General features: G+C 40.2%; 1 protein-coding gene across 1 annotated transcript in view; it reads left to right on the plus strand.

The window, feature by feature from the left end:
* Positions 1-17,898, plus strand: part of LOC124790054 (hexosaminidase D-like) — a 187,509-nt gene that overhangs the window by 87,646 nt on the left and 81,965 nt on the right. Inside the window, exon 6 of the mRNA XM_047257613.1 lies at positions 3,251-3,494. Within this exon, the coding sequence (XP_047113569.1) occupies positions 3,251-3,494 (244 nt within the window). The remainder of the gene's footprint in view (positions 1-3,250; positions 3,495-17,898) is intronic.

The following is a 17,898-nucleotide window of genomic DNA, read 5'->3' on the forward strand; positions in this document are numbered from 1 at the left end:
TTGAAACCTGGTTCCTAAATCTCTGTCTTAGCATTATATAATCTATCTGAAAGCTTCCAGTGTCTCCAGACCTTTTCCATGTATACAACCTTCTTTCATGATTCTTGAACCAAGTATTGCCTATGATTAAGTTATGCTCTGTGAAAAATTCTACCAGGCAGCTTCCTCTTTCATTCCTTACCCCCATTCCACATTTACCTACTACATTTCCTTCTCTTCATTTTCCTACTATCGAATTCCAGTCTCCCATGACTATTAAATTTTCGTCCCCCTTCACTATCTGAATAATTTCTTTTATCTCATCATACATTCCTCCAATCTCTTCATCCTTTGCAGAGCAAGTTGGCGTATAAACTTGTACTACTATGGTAGGCGTGGGCTTCGTGTCTATCTTGGCTACAATAATGCATTCACTATACTGTTCGTAGTAGCTTACCCTCGCTCCTATTTTTTTTTTATTTATTATTAAACCTACTTCTGCATTACCCCTATTTGATTTTGTATTTATAACCCTGTATTCATCTGTGACTATGTGCGGTGGCCTCATGAGTGCAGCCATGGAGGCGCTCACTGTCTTATTATGTGTGCTCACTGTATAGTCTTACAACAGGAAACACTGTTCACATCCATTCTTATGTCTGATGAAGGAGATTGAGACTTGCACACAGATGCAATATGTCTCTTTTTTATAATGGTTGCATGTCACCCATTGCTTTGGGCGAGTAGCCCACACATTTTGAACAAAAAACTAAGGGTACAATGGGAGAGGTGCACTGGCTGCTGTTTTGACACTGATTGCTTTTGCTGCTTAGCCCCATGTGGCATGGAGTCTGCAGTTGCATGACCACAACCTTGCTTCCCCTCCCTCCCCCTCTCCCTTTCTTGAGCCAACTGATGGCAGCCGAGGAGGAAAGGAAGCAATGACAGTTACCTCTTCTCATGAAGCTTCTATCTGATTTTCTGCTGCCCTACATACTTCAAAAGACTGAGAATGTTCACATCTGAGAGAGAGGGATTTTCACATTGTAAAGCACTGCTCACAAGCTTTACTATCAGGGGCCAGGCGTATTAATAGCATTATGAACCATTGATTCAGCATATGAGATCTGGTTGGCCTCAGTAACAAACTGGCAATGATGAATAATCCCATGAAGTTCTGCTGCCCAAGTTCTGTATGACATTGTGGCTGCTTTTGAAAATGATAGAACCTCCTGCAAGCAGCCAAAACATGAGTACATTTTCTATGATGATTAGAAAGCAACTGACACATTTAATCAAAAGAGAGACTGGCAGGTTCCTGAAGAGGAGCTAGCTGACACAAAAAGTGATAAACACAAGGAGAAATCCATGACAGAAACAAAGTCTTAAAACACTTTAGGATTGGCGACTTCAAAAGCTTGAAAATGTTGCTGAAGGCATTTTTCATGTGCATTCCAATCTTCCGCGGAATTGTATTCCGGAGTGTGCAGCCATTCCAGTCATTCGGAAGTGGAACAATCATGTGAGTGTTGTGGTAGGGAAGGCTAATGGTCAACTGTGGTTTATTGGAAGAATGTAAGAAAAGTGTGGTTCATTTGTAAAGGAGATTCCATATAGAACACTAGTGTGATAGATTATTGCATACTGCTGTAGTGTTTGGTTTTTTCATCAGGTCAGATTAAAGGAAAACATCAAAACAGTTCAGAAGTGGGCTGCTAAATTTGTTATTTTAGGCCCTTAGGTTGGACCAACATGTATGTATTACTAATGCTTCCTGAATTCAAGTGGGAATCAATGGGAAGAAGAAGAAGAAGAAGAAGAAGAAGAAGAAGAAGAAGTTCTTTTCATGGAACACTTTAGAGAAAGTTTAGAGGACCAGAAGTTGAAGCCGACTGCAGAAAGATTCTACTGCTGACGGTGTACATTTTCCATAAGTACATGAAGATAAGAGAAATTGGGTCTCATATGGAAGTGTGTGCACAGTTGTTTTGCCCTCACTCTTTTTGCAAGTGGAACAGTAAAGGAAATGAGTAGCAGTGGTGCAAGATAACTTACACCATACACCATATGGAGTCTTGTGAAGTATGTATGTAGACGTAGTTCTTGAATTTAAATTCTGCACTAGTTTGTTTTAGATTGGAGGGGAAGTAAATATAGATTTAAACGTATTTGTTGCCATAGTAAATGAAATTGTCATCTTTGTGCATTCTGCATTTAGTTATGTAGGTTTTTCTTACATGAATAATAGTAATAATAATGCTAAATTTGTCTTAACTGATGCGTGTTTGGACTGATTAATTTTCATTTAATTTAACCTTGTTCTCTGAATCAGTTGCTGCAATTTTGTACAGATCTCCAGACTTAAAATTAAGTGGTCTGTAAGAGTACGAGGTTTTTATAACTTATTTTCAGAATCTGAATACTTTAAACTGTCTCCATATGAGTCTAAACCTAGAGATAAACAAGAAGTTAAACATTTAAACATTACATCTTAGGGAGAGAAAATTTTGGGGGCGTGAAGGGGGGGGGGTGGGATTGCGGGAGGGCGGGTGGGGGGGGGGGGGGGGCATTCGCACACATATGCATCGAAGGGTGCTCTCGCACACCTATCCCTTCTCAATGTTTTTGTTATGCTCATTCTATTAATGTCTTCCATTAGTATTTTCCATTACCATTTTAAAAATATGTACAACACGATCTAATGAAAAGGATAGTCCCTACTCACCATATGGCGGAGATGCTGAGTCGCAGAAAGGCACAACAAAAAGACTGTCAGAAAGTTATCTTTTGGCCAACAGGACCTTTGTGAAAAATATACATCTCTCTCTCTCTCTCTCTCTCTCTCTCTCTCTCTCTCTCTCTCTCTCTCTCACACACACACACACACACACACACACACATATATGACCACATTCTCTGCCAGAGACTGTGGTCGTCTGTGCATGAGTTATGTTTGCGTGTGCGTTTGTGTGTTTTATCTATTTTTGACAAAGGCCGTTTTGGCCGAAAGCTAACTTTCCAACAGTCTTTTTGTTGTGCCTTTCTGTGATGCTATATAGTGAGTAGCAGCTATCCTTTTCATTATATTGTTACATTCCATCCTGGATTTTCCATTGTCTGATTTTGTACAGCACCATCTAGTATTTTCCATTATCATTTTAAAAATATGTACAGCAGTCACTGATAAATGTCTGTCTCAAACATTTGATGACCATTAAATCATGCACACTCATCTGTAAACAACAAAATCTGATGTATTATTATTCTACAGGTGGAACATGCAACAGCAGAGGTGGACCGAATGTTGGCAGAATTAAAATATATATCTCGTGATGCTCAAAAAGCACTTTCTGAGATTTATGATGAACATACTGTTTCTGAGTGGCTGGATACATACATTAACCCTTTGCAGCAAAGACTGGTGGCAATGTCTTCAGCCCGTGAACGCCTACTGGATATGTCTCACTGGCCACGTCGTCCACTTGACGTTCGCCATTCTTCATCACTCTCACAAAGTAAGTACATGCTAAAATATGTAAATTCCTTACAAAGATAAAACATGAGGACTATGGATGAGTAATATCAGCTCGTAGTATATAAATTAGCAAATATCTCAAATATGTTATGGTGTTATTAAAAAATTCTGAGGGAGAGGGTAATTTTACTATAGTAAGCTCTATTTAAATTGGCAGAGGGCAGGTGTTTTGATTCACAGTACTGCCAAATAAATATTCTTAACAAGAGTTTCTTTTAGCAAAATTAGTGTACTCTTGAAAATTCCAGGCAGTTTTAATTGTTTGTCAGCCAGCAGGACTATGCATTTTTCCATGTTTCAAGCGGAATAGACACTAATGTGTAGTCTGTCAGGAAGTTTCACTATCACCACGTACATTCAACTGCTGAATGGAAATGTTCATTGTGAACATTGTTGTGTAACATATATGAACCTGTCTTGCAATATGTACTCTTAAAATGCCACTGTGGTAGTTGAACTGCTTGTCGAAAGAATAAGGGCTTAGACAAATAACAAAATATTTGCTACAAATTAATAGTGATATGAACGAAAGGAAAGTAAGAATCAGTTTGCTTATTTATTTGCATAATACCTCTTTTTAACTGTGGAAAATTAGTTCCCCGTTTGTTAAGTAAGTACTTGTTAAACAGAAAAACCCTGATATATTGGATCGCGATCTCTGCGTGATGACTATGTAGGGGGTCCAAAAAAAATGTTTAGTTTATGAACTGCAAGACAGTTCTTGATGTTTTCTAAGGAGGTTCTCTATTTCTTTATGGCATTTCTCTGCTATTGTCTACCAGTTGAAGATATTTTTGAAACTTCTTCCTATCTAATTTAGGTAAGATAAATACCACCTCATAATGAACAATGTGGATATGATTTGATTTGGCAGTGTAGTTTTTTATTTATAATATTTTCACCTAGGTGTCATTTATTTTACCCATCAAACGTAGTCTTCCATGTATCAAGTATAAATCAAACAATGGAAAATACAGGATGGAATGTAACAATATTATGAAAAAGAAAATTGCCACTCACCATACAGTGGAAATGCTGAGTCGCAGATAGACACAACAAAAAGACTGTCGCAAATAAAGCTTTTGGCTAGTGAGGCCATCATCAAAAATACACACACACACACACACACACACACACACACACACACACACGTGCGCATGCAAACGCAACTCTCGTGTGTGTGTGTGTGTGTGTGTGTGTGTGTGTGTGTGTGTCCAGCGTCTGCTTTTGACGAAGGCCTTACTGGCCAAAAGCTTTATTAATGACAGTCTTTTTGTTGTGCCTATCTGCAACTCAGGATCTCTGCTATATGATTAGATTAGATTAGTACTTGTCCCATAGATCATGAATATGACAATTTGTAATGATGTGGAACGTGTCAGGTTAATAAAAGGTGTCTATACAAGATAACTTCCCTTTTCATAATAATGTATCAAGTATAAACATCAAATAACTGTTATGTAAGTCTGTATAATAAGTGAAATTGTAAAAAAATTATGGGCGTGTCACATGTTGTTAATGGAGCAATCACAATGTTGTTGATGGGAAATCCTAACATCCCCCTTTTTTTTTTTTATTAAATTCTTATTCTTTTGTACTTGTCATAGTTGCTTGGGGGTAAGTTTTGTTTGGTACATCACATGTGCCTTGTGCTTTTGTTTGATAACTTTATGCCAACTTTTGCTGTTTCATATGCTGCTTCCTTTATTGCATTTTGAATGTTTGAACCAATCTCCAATATTATTAAAAATGTTTGGTTCTTAATTCCATTATTCACATGTTTTGATATAATTGCATTTAAAGGTGAAAACTATCTTGCTTGTGAAAAATTTCTGGTGGTAGTCAAATGCAAATCCGCAAATACATGGAGTGATATAAATCATCGCTCGTGAAACAACTCAGTTTTGCCATTAGAGAAGAGAGAGAAAAACTGAAGTTGTGAAAGAGCTAAAGAAATGTGAGTGGACCAAAGACAAAAACAAGCATCTCAAGGCTGAAAGTGAATTCTTCAAAATAGGTTGCTCCTTGTTTAAAAAAATGTCATCATACCAAACAGCAAAATAGATATTGAACCAAGAATCAGGACCCAACAATTACATATTAAATTTGAGAGAAAGTGCAACAGACAGCTGTAGCAGGAATCCCACAGGTGTTTCTATCCATATGGGAACATATTCCATTATAGAAAATCTTAACCACACACAGAATCTAATTCATATGGTCAGAAGCACCTACTTGACTTGGAGTGATAATCAATGGCATTGTGTGTGGAGGTCAGAGTGTGACAGCTGTGTGCATAGGGGTAAAGGCAATATTAAAGAACAAATCAATAAATTAGGAGTCTATACATTGATCCCAACAAAATTTCTAGGTGCAAAGTGTCTTCCTAAAGGTGATTTACATCATGATACAATAGGCCTAAAAAATTTAGGAAAATGCTCTCAGATCCTTGCCACATTATAAAAAATAAGTGAAACTGGTTACTACTGATGGGGCGATAAAACATGCAGCAATAAGAAAGACAAAGCCAATTATTTGGAAAGGAACGTGCTAGAGACTATAGATAAGAGTCAAACAGGATATATTATGCACTGGAATATAAATGGCTTAAGTACTGATACTTCAAGTAAGAAAAGCTCTAAAATAGATGGATTGGAAATATTCTGTCAAAATGTGTCAATATTATGAAACGGAAAGTTGCCACTCACCATACAGTGGAGATGCTGAGTTGCAGACAGGCACAACAAAAAGACTGTCACAAATAAAGCTTTCGACCAGTAAGGCCTTTGTCAAAAATACTTCTCCTTTGAAAGCATTACCTACAGACAAATCTGGGGTACAGCTATGGGCACCATCCTATGCCAACCTATTCATGGGCCATCTAGAGCAATCCTTCCTAAACACCCAGAATCCTAAACCCCTCACCTGGTTAAGATTCGTTGATGACATCTTTGCGGTCTGGATCGAGGGTGAGCACACCCTATCCACATTCCTCCAGAACCTCAACAAATTCTCCCCTATTTGCTTCACCTGTTCCTACTGAACCCAACAAGCTGCCAGCCTAACCCAATAAGCTGCCAGCCTAGATGTTGACCACCTCAAAAATGGATTCGTCAGTACCTCCATTCATATCAGACCCATTAACTACCAGCAATACCTCCACTTCAACAACTGAGTCCCTTCCATACAGCCTAGCCACTTGTGGGCATCGCATCAGTGGTGACGAGCAGTCCCTCTCAAAATATACAGAGGGTCTCACTGAAGCCTTCACGGACTGTAATTATCTTCCCAACCTTGTACAGAAACAAATCTCACATGTCTTCTCTTTCCAGTCTCCCACTGTCTGGCCACAGAAGAGCATTCCCCTCGTAACTCAGTACCACCCAGGACTGGAGCAGCTGAATTACATTCCCTGCCAGGGTTTTGTCTATCTCTCGTCGTGCCCTGAAATGAGAAATGTCCTGCCTTCTATCCTTCCCATCCCTCCCACAGTGGTATTCCGCCGTCCACTGAACCTTCACAATATACTCATCCATCCTTACACAACCCCTGTGGCCAACCCCTTATCTCATGGCTCATACCCCTGTAATAGACCTAAATGCAAGACCTGTCTCATAAATCCTCCCACCACCACCTACTCCAGTCCTGTCATACATCACCTATCCCATCAAAGGCAGGGCTACCTGTTAAACCAGTCATGTGATCTACAAGCTAAGCTGCAACCACTGTGCTGCGTTCTATGTGGACATGACAACCATCAGGCTGTCTGTCTGCTTGAATGGCCACCTACAAACTGCGGCCAAGAATCAAGTGGACCACCCTGTTGCTGAACACACTGCCAAACACAATGTCCCTCATTTCAATGAATGCTTCACAGCCTGTGCTATATGGATCCTTCCCACCAACACTAGCTTTTCTGAATTGTGTAGGTGCGAACTTTTTCCTGCAACACATCCTACATTCCCTAACCCTCCTGGCCTCGACCTTCATTAGTCATTGGCCTCACCCATATAGCCCCTTCCCAATACCCATTCCAGCACTACGCAGCCTTCATTCCACAATTGCACACCCATTTGTTTTACTTCTCTCCTTTTTCGCGCTCCCCCCTCAATCTCTCCCGTACCCTCCGTCTAACCTGTAGCACTTAACTGTCCGCCACCCTTACCTTATCCCCCCCCCCCCCCCCCCACCCCAGCCTCCTCCTAACCTCCATCCCCTCCTCCTGACTTCCACCCAGTCGCCACTCCCATCAGGCACTGGTACTGCTGCTCACAGTGTGCCTACAGTTGCTTGATATTGCTGTCGTGTGTGTTACTTTTGCGCGCATGCGTGTGTGTGTGTGTGTGTGTGTGTGTGGGTGGGTGGGTGGTCTATTTTTGATGAAGGCCATACTGGGCGAAAGCTTTATTTGTCTTCTTGTTGTGTCTATCTGCAACTCAGTATTTCCGCTATATGGTGAGTGGCAACTTTCCTTTTCATAATATTGTTACATTCCATCCTGGATTTTCCATTGTCAGAATGTGTTGGAGTTATTTGTTCAATGAGCACTGGTTCACTGAGTACACAATTAAAATTTTGAACATAATCAGGAAATGCAAGTTAGGAAGAAGCTTTTGCAGAAAGTCATGTGGAGACTCATTTATACTTCTTCATTGTGATACAAATCTAACAGACTTCTCCAAACATGTAACAATTTTTTTTCATTCCATCACCGAAAAATTCTTCAGACTTCTCTTGAAACTAGGACTTGGAAGCTACCTTCACCTTGCCACCCAGGGTGTAATGATTACCCTTAAGGTCTCTCTTGAGTATAGGGGAAAAAAATAAAAATTGAAAGGTGCAAGATTGGGGAAGTAAGGAGGGTTGGTGGAATTGGTCAGACTTCAGGCTTTGCAGAGGCTCTCCAGTTGCACATGAGGTGTGTGGATGAGCATTATTGTTCAGTAATGAAACTGACATGTTCCTTGGATGTTCCAGTATAGTTTGTGACATGCTTTTGAGCGATTTGCCACTCATTTTGAATAAAATCATCAACAAGTTTGTGATGGTTACCATCTGTGGAAGTGAACGAACATCCATTGCATGTTTCATCAATAATTGTGGCTTTTCCAGGTTCGCAACTACGAAATTTTATTATCCGTTGCTTTACAGTTGGCCTAAGCATCCTCACCATTTAACATCCTTTAAACAATGATCAATCTCACTAGAGTAACTTTTTCAGCAGTTAAAAATTCTATATTAGAACACTGTTTATCATACTTCGGTTACTCCAGATAGAATGAATGTAAATAATGCATTCAAACTGCACATGCATATGGAGGGGGAAGTTATTTTCCACATGGAGCATTTGTCAAGGTCATTTTATTCGTTTCCTACAAGTATATGTATATAATTTATCAGCCTACCCATGTATGTTTCAAGATTCCTGATGAAGCGACCTTGGGTTGCGAAAGCTCGAAATTTGTGTGTGTGTTTGTGTTTGTTATTGTTTCTATCAACGTACCAACGCTTTCGTTTGGTAAGTTACAGAATCTTTGTTTTTAGATATGCTGTGACTTACCAAATGAGAAAGCGCTGGTAGATGGACACAATAAAAACACACACAAACAAATTTCAAGTATTCGCAACCCACAGTTGCTTCAGCAGGAAAGAGGGAAGGAGAGGGAAAGGCGAAAGGATGTGGGTTTTAAAGGAGAGGGTAAGGAGTCATTCCAATCCCGGGAGCGGAAAGACTTATCTTAGGGAGAAAAAAAGGACAGGTGTATATATATAGACTCTCTCACACACACACACACACACACACACACACACACACACACACATCCATCCGCACATATACAGACACAAGCAGACATATGTAAAGGCAAAGAGTTTGGGCAGATATGTCAGTCGAGGCGGAAGTACAGAGGCAAAGATGTTGTTAAGTGACAAGTGATGTACAAGGGGCAGCAACTTGAAATTAGCGGAGGTTGAGGCCTTGTGGGTAACAGGAAGAGAGGATATATTGAAGGGCAAGTTCCCATCTCCGGAGTTCTGATAGGTTGGTGTCAGTGGGAAGTATCCGGATAACCCAGACGGTGTAACACTGTGCCAAGATGTGCCGGCCGTGCACCAAGGCATGTTTAGCCACAGGGTGATCCTCATTACCAACAAACACTGTCTGCCTGTGTCCATTCATGCGAATGGACAGTTTGTTGCTGGTCATTCCCACATAGAAGGCTTCACAGTGTAGGCAGGTCAGTTGGTAAATCATGTGGGTGCTTTCACATGTAGCTCTGCCTTTGATTGTGTACACCTTCTGAGTTACAGGATTGGAGTAGGTGGTGGTGGGAGGGTGCATAGGACAGGTTTTACACTGGGGACGGTTACAAGGATAGGAGCCAGAGGGTAGGGAAGGTGGTTTGGGGATTTCATAGGGATGAACCAAGAGGTTACGAAGGTTAGGTGGACAGCAGAAAGACACTCTTGGTGGAGTGGGGAGGATTTCACGAAGGATGGATCTCATTTGTGGGCAGGATTTGAGGAAGTCATATCCCTGCTGGAGAGCCACATTCAGTCTGACCCAGTCCCGCAAAGTATCCTGTTACAAGTGGAGCACTTTTGGGGTTCTTCTGTGGGCTGAGGAAGTGGCTCTGGTTATTTGTTTCTGTACCAGGTCGTTAGGGTAGTTGCGGGATGCGAAAGCTGTTTTCAGGTTGTTGGTGTAATGGTTCAGGGATTCAGGACTGGAGCAGATTTGTTTGCCACGAAGACCTAAGGTGTAGGGAAGGGACCTTTTGATATGGAGTAGGTGGCAGCTGTCATAATGGAGGTACTGTTGCTTGTTGGTGGGTTCGATGTGGACGGATGTGTGAAGCTGGCCATTGGACAGATGGATGGAGGTCAATGTTGAGGAAAGTGGCATGGAATTTGGAGTAGGACCAGGTGAATCTGATAGAACCAAAGGAGTTGAGGTTGGAGAGGAAATTCTGGAGTTCTTCTTCACTGTGAATCCAGATCATGAAGATGTCATCAATAAATCTGTACCAAACTTTGGGTTGGCAGGCCTGGGTAACCAAGAAGGCTTCCTCTAAGCGACCTATAAATAGGTTGGCATACGAGGGGGCCATCCTGGTATCCATGGCTGTTACTTTTAATTGTTGGTATGTCTGGCTTTCAAAAGTGAAGAAGTTGTGAGTTAGGATGAAGCTGGCTAAGGTAATGAGGAAAGATGTTTTAGGTAGGGTGGCAGGTGATCGGCGTGAAAGGAAGTGCTCCATTGCAGCGGGGCCCTGGACGTGCGGGATATTTGTGTATAGGGAAGTGGCATCAATGGTTACAAGGACGGTTTCCGGGGGTAACAGGCTGGGTAAGGATTCCAGGCGTTCAAGAAAGTGGTTGGTGTCTTCGATGAAGGATGGGAGACTGCATGTAATGGGTTGAAGATGTTGATCTATGTAGGCAGAGAGATGTTCTGTGGGGGCTTGGTAACCAGCTACAATGGGGCGGATGGGATGTTTGGGTTTGTGAATTTTAGGAAGTAGGTAGAAGGTAGAGCTGTGGGGTGTTGGTGGGGTCAGGAGGTTGATGGAGTCAGATGAAAGGTTTTGCAGGGGGCCTAAGGTTCTGAGGTTTCCTTGAAGCTCTGCCTGGACATAAGGAATGGGATTACCTTGGCAAACTTTGTATGTAGTGTTTTCTGAAAGCTGATGCAGTCCTTCAGCCACATACTCCCGACGATCAAGTACCACGGTCGTGGAACCCTTGTCAGCCAGAAGAATGACGATGGATAGGTCAGCTTTCAGATCATGGATAGCCTGGGCTTCAGCTGTGGTGATGTTGAGAGTAGGATTAAGGTTTTTCAAGAAAGATGGAGAGGCAAGGCTGGAAGTGAGAAATTCCTGGAAGGTTTGGAGATGGTGATTTTGAGGAAGAGGAGGTGGGTCCTCCTGTGATGGAGGATGGAACTGTTCCAGGCAGGTTTCAATGTGGATAGTGTCTTGGGGAGTTGGATCATTAGGAGTAGGATTAGGATTATTTTTCTTCGTGGCAATTTCTTTGAATTGCCGGAGAAAATGGCCAGTCAGAAACCTTTATCAATAAAGTTTTTACTAATTATGTACCGGTGTATCAAGACGTGGGTAAGTTTTGTGTAGATTTAGGTGTCTCATATCATTGTGCATTGTTCAATGAACTGCCACAGGCAGAGAGGAGCATTTCAGGTACAAAGCTCCATATAAGGAACTTTGGCAAAGAAATCTTTTTATGTTTAGTAATAAGCTAAAAGAGAGAGGATGAACTTCTAATCATCGTAATAAAACCTGAAAATTTTTTAAATCAATTTCTAGTTTTCTTAAATTAAAAATTTCCATCTAGAACCTCGGACAATAAAGTGAAAAATAAAGTGAATCACCCAGGACAGAAACTTTGCTGTATAAGGGAAAGGCGACTGCACGGAGAACTAAAATGTAATAGAAATACAGATTTCATTGATGAGAAAAGATTAAAACGCTTTGGCCTTGATGAAAGCTCTGAATACCTTCCAGAATTTTTAAAAGTTTCCATGAAGAATGTAGAAAATGCAGTTGCAGAATTCAAAATAAAAACTTCTGCAGATTGGGATGGAATTCCCACTAAAGTTATGAAAGCTGTATGTAATGTGCTTGCAAACCCACTAGCTCATCTAATAAATGAATGTTTTGAAGAAAGCTCCTCTCTAGAGGTACTGAAATATGCCAAAGTTAAACCACTTTTCCAAAAGGGATCAGGAGAGGTCAAGGGAAATTGTTGTTCTATCTCAATTTTTCCAGTCATATCTGAAAATGTTGCTGTTACCCAAATCTAAAACTTCATTGCAAAATATTCCACTATCCTAAATGGTCAGACTGGTTTTCAGCAGTGGAAAAATACCACAGATTCAGTAATCAGTTTTGTTGAAAAAATAAGCACATAATTAGAAATGAGCAGTAAGGGGTCAGGAATCTTCTGTGACATCATAATGGCATTTGATTGTAAACCACCATGCTCATTTACAAACTTGAGAAGTAAAGCATTACAGGACAGTGCCCTGCAAAGGCCTAACCCTTAAAAAAAAACACGGCTTTGCTATCGAGTTGTTCGAATTAAATTATGAATTTTCAGATGTATAAAATATTGTGAGGTGCCCCCCCCCCCCCCCCCCCAAGAGGGGATACAACAGTGTCCCCAAATGAGGACATTGTGTTCAAGTGGATGCAGTATAAGCTGAAAAATCAAAGTATTTTATTTGATTTTATTTCCCTAATACATAAATTACACAAAGCTTACCTAATGATTATATAGATAAACTGTTGTTTTTCATTTGTGAGAATGATAATCAAAGAAACATTTTTTTTCCTATCCACACATACGTGAATGTTACATTTTACACAATAACATTTGGTAATTTTATGGTTTACGGTTGCTGCACAACTTGGGAACCATATGGAACCCACCATTCAAAATTTGGTTTTGTCTTTGCAACCTAGTGTCTAGCACCTGTCATATAATTTTTTGTCACTGATCACCGAAAGATGCCCAACCATTGTCCAAATGAACATCAGCTTCTAGATGAACTTCCGCATTGGCTCATTTTGAAGCAGTTGGACATGGCATTGGACTCTCACCAGTGTGACCCCCCCCCCCCCCCCCCTTTCCTAGCAGCTGGCTTATCTATTTTTCTCAGTACTTTGGCCACACTTGTCCAAAAGTGAAGCAAATCGAGGGTCTTATTTTTAGGAAAATCTAATTCTGATGCATTTTTCTTGTACTCAATCCGTGCATTTACACATGCAGTATCAACTGCATGAGCAAACATGCGAAGTGCCCACTTTCACGATGTGATGAATGTGCGATAAATTGTGACCAGAAAATCCATCTTTTACACACAATTCCAATTCCCACAAAATTAGACACCGTTACCACTGGTTTATTGTTCATACCCTTTTGTTCTGTAACTTCTCCATCTTCACTTATCAGTTTCTCAGCAGAGCCTCTACCACATTTCTTCATGTCTTTGTCACTCAAAAATAGTGTGTTCTTGAAGCGATTTTGGTGCACTGTACATACTGCATACTTTTTATTATTTCTCAAGTATTGCAGGAGACTGTAATTTGGGGGATAATTATCGAAAATGAGAATCACATTTGTTTAATTGATTCTTTCTGCTAATTTCACCACTACTGATGCACCAAGACCAAAAATTTTTAACATTGCTGGATCAAGTTCTGTCGTCAAGCCTTGATATATTATAAAATAAACATTTGACTGCTTATTCCACTAAGTGCAAATATTTTTATTCCGCATAGTTTTGGTTTGCCCTTCGTATACTGTTTTACATAGAATGATCCCTTGAAAGGCACCATTTGCTCATTGACACTAAGATGTTCTAATGTTGGTAAACTCAGCAACCATTCTCTTATGGAATTGTATATTGGTCTGACTTTCCAAAATAATCATTTTAGCAAGATCACTGGTTATGTCAACACAGTGGAAGTACTGTCTCAATTTTAGGAAACGTTTAACTGACATAGGGTCTCTATTTGGCAAATACGTAATCCTGTTGTATTTCAAATTTCTCGTCAGTATGTGAATCCCTACAAGTTAAAGTATTTCTTTTTCTGTCATAGGAGCAAAAGTACATACACTTTTGTAAACTGCATAAAAATTTGTGCATTCCGCACATTTCTGCATAAGAACATCAGTGAAATATTTTTTAAAAAATTGGTAGAGACTCTCAGAGTTATCCACTGGCTCAGAGTAACATTTGTACCATTCGATAAAAGGAGATATATAAGTGAGTCCTTTTTTCCTCCACCGTATATCTCTTTTAGGTGTTGATTGTCCAAAATTGATGCCACTCCTGATCAACACTGTCCATCACATCAGTTTCAGGCACAATATCTATTTCAGGATGGTCTTTTTCATTGTCATCATGGTTTTGCGTCTCGATGATAAGGGGGTCTCCAGAACCTATAATAAAAAATACTATTACAAATATAAAAACTCAAAAAAAACTTACATTTGAGTAGCCCAGATGAAAAAAACCGCTAAATTCATTTTATGTCGATTTTCAGGTGGGCACACGGCTGTATAGATTTTTTCAGTCCTACATAATGGAATATGTTTCAGGTTGCAAAACGGGCTATAAACCATTGAAAATGGCTGTCAAAAATTGTGTTCGGTTTCAAAAGCAGTTTAATGCATGTTGTCTTCGGGTGCAAAGTGCGCCAAATGCCCAGTATGCGTGTCTGTCGCCCTGCCATGTGTGGATGCAAAGCACATGTACAGACATCAACTAACTTATCTGGACATTCAAAGCTACCGTTCAGTGTGTTACAATTAGAATGGGCATTTTTCTTATTCAGCTTTAAATAGGTTGGCTGCGCTGTAACAAATTCGTATGCAACAATAACATTCTTGCTGCCAGTGCATTGTTGTTTGGATGGGGCTAGTGTTTCATCATTATCTCAGTGTCCCTTATCATGCATTTAGCAGGCTTTGCATCTAAGCTACTCAGTGTACAATGTACCATATGATATAAAATGTCTAACAATACCTCCATCATTTTCCTCTTCTTTAAAATTGTCGCCAGGATCATCGGATAGATTATCAATTTCAGATGAATTAAGTAGTTCTATAACTTCTTCTGTAAGTGGCCTTCATCTATCTTGGACTCAGAGTATTGTGAAATCACTGTAAGATGACTAAAAAGACAGCGAAATAATGTCCTAAATTTTTATGCTATTACAACCCTTCCATCACAATATCTTCATTTGGAGACAAGTATAAAGTTATAATTGAGTCACTTACCTTTCATTCTGAAAGACACTTTTAGTTTTTACCTTCAAGAATGCTCCTTTCTATGCACAAATAAACTTTTTTACCTAAACTCAGAAGATATTAACTGCATGATGGGAATTATAAAGATTACTGAGAAATGACCATATGATTGTGCACATTCAGTTTTTTTTTTTTTTTTTTTTGTGTGTGGTACTACAGATTGACAGGATATGCCGACACTGTTCTCAAATAAACTCTCTGCTTGTGAGAATATGATGACAACAATCACAAATGATAAAATTTACCGAATTTTATACTAAGTATTTACTTATAAGGGAACCCCCCCATCGCACCCCCTTCAGATTTAGTTATAAGTTGGCACAGTGGATAGGCCTTGAAAATCTTAACACAGATCAACTGAGAAAACAGGAAGAAGTTGTGTGGAACTATGAAAAAAAATAAGCAAAATATACAAACTGAGTAGTCCATGCGCAAGACAGGCAACATCAAGGAGGGTGTGAGCTCAGAAGCGCCGTGGTCCTGTGGTTACCGTGAGCAGCTGCGGAACGAGAGGTTCTTGATTCAAGTCTTCCCTTGAGTGAAAATTTAACTTTATTTTTGCAAAGTTATGATTTCTCCGTTCGTTCATTGACGTCTCTGTTCACTGTAATAAGTTTAGTGTCTGTGTTTTGCGACCGCACCGCAAAACCGTGCGATTAGTAGACAAAAGGACTGCCTCTCCAATGGGAACCATAAACATTTGATCGCAAGGTCATAGGTCAACCGATTCCTCTCTCTTCCGTGCACTGTAGTCGACTGACATCGTGTGTTTAAATGTTTGTTTAGGTGTAGCGTCCCCATACTACGGCGCAGTTACCTCGCATCGGATGGACGGACAGACAGATAATAATTGTCTGCAAATAAAAAATTAAACTTTTCACTCAAGGAAAGACTTGAACCAATGACCTCTTGTTCCACAGCTGCTCACGCTAACCATGGGAGCACGGCGCTCCTGAGCTCACACCATCCTTGATGTTGCCTATCTTGCTCATGGACTACTCAGATTGTATATTTTTCTTATTTTTTTCATAGTTCCACACAACTTCTTCCTGTTTTCTTGATTGATCTGTGTTCAGTTTTTCAAGGCCTATCCACTGTGCCAACTTATAACTAAATCTGAGGAGGGTGCGATGGGGAGGTTCCCTTGTTAGTGTGTCCTTATATGAGGATGCCATACCAAATAGATAGAAGAGAGTTAGCATTACATTAAATAGGTTAAATTATTATTCTGACTGGAAAATAATATCTCAGGACTGGCCACAGGGCTCCACGTTACATCCCGTCCTATTTATATATCTACATACATACTCTGCAAGTCATTGTGGGGTGTACCACTACTAGTCATTTCCTTTGCTGTTCCACTTGTAGATAGAGCAAGAGGAAAAGACTGTCTTCATGCCTCCTTATGAGCCCTAATTTCTCGTATCTTATCTTCGTGGTCCTTATGCGAAATATATGTTGGTGGAAGTAAGATTGTTCTGCAGTCAGTTTCAAATGAAGGTCCCCTAAATTTTCTCAATAGCGTTCCTCAAAAAGAATATTGCTTTCCCTCCAGGAATTCCCATTTGAGTTCCCAAAGCATCTCCATAACACTTGCATGCTGTTCAAACCTACTGGTAACAAATCTAGCAGCCTGCCTCTGAATTGGTTAGATGTCTTTCTTTGATATGACCTGGTGTGGATCCCAAACACTCCAGCAGTACTCAAAAATAGGTTGCACTAGTGTCCAGTATGCTGCCGCATTTACAGATGAACTTCACATTCCTAAAACTTTTTTGCTATAAGACAACCTTTCACCTTCCCTACCACAAACAAGAGTTTGGTGGTCTCTTGGATTGATGCTAGGTTCATATACTTATGGTCTGGGTTCGATTCCAACTTCTACTACTACGGCTGAAAGCAAGGGGAAACTACAGCCGTAATTTTTTGCGAGGGCATGCAGCTTTACTGTATGATTACATGATGATGGCGTCCTCTTGGGTAAAATATTCCGGAGGTAAAATAGTCCCCCATTCGGATCTCCGGGCGGGGACTACTCAAGAGGATGTCGTTATCAGGAGAAAGAAAACTGGCGTTCTACGGATCGGAGCGTGGAATGTCAGATCCCTTAATCGGGCAGGTAGGTTAGAAAATTTAAAAAGGGAAATGGATAGGTTGAAGTTAGATATAGTGGGAATTAGTGAAGTTCGGTGGCAGGAGGAACAAGACTTCTGGTCAGGTGACTACAGGGTTAAAAACACAAAATCAAATAGGGGTAATGCAGGAGTAGGTTTAATAATGAATAGGAAAATAGGAATGCGGGTAAGCTACTACAAACAGCATAGTGAACGCATTATTGTGGCCAAGATAGATACGAAGCCCACACCTATTACAGTAGTACAAGTTTATATGCCAACTAGCTCTGCAGATGACGAAGAAATTGAAGAAATGTATGATGAAATAAAAGAAATTATTCAGATTGTGAAGGGAGACAAAAATTTAATAGTCATGGGTGACTGGAATTCGAGTATAGGAAAAGGGAGAGAAGGAAACATAGTAGGTGAATA

The sequence above is a fragment of the Schistocerca piceifrons genome, chromosome 3, assembly GCF_021461385.2.
Source record: "Schistocerca piceifrons isolate TAMUIC-IGC-003096 chromosome 3, iqSchPice1.1, whole genome shotgun sequence".
NCBI lineage: Eukaryota > Metazoa > Arthropoda > Insecta > Orthoptera > Acrididae > Schistocerca > Schistocerca piceifrons.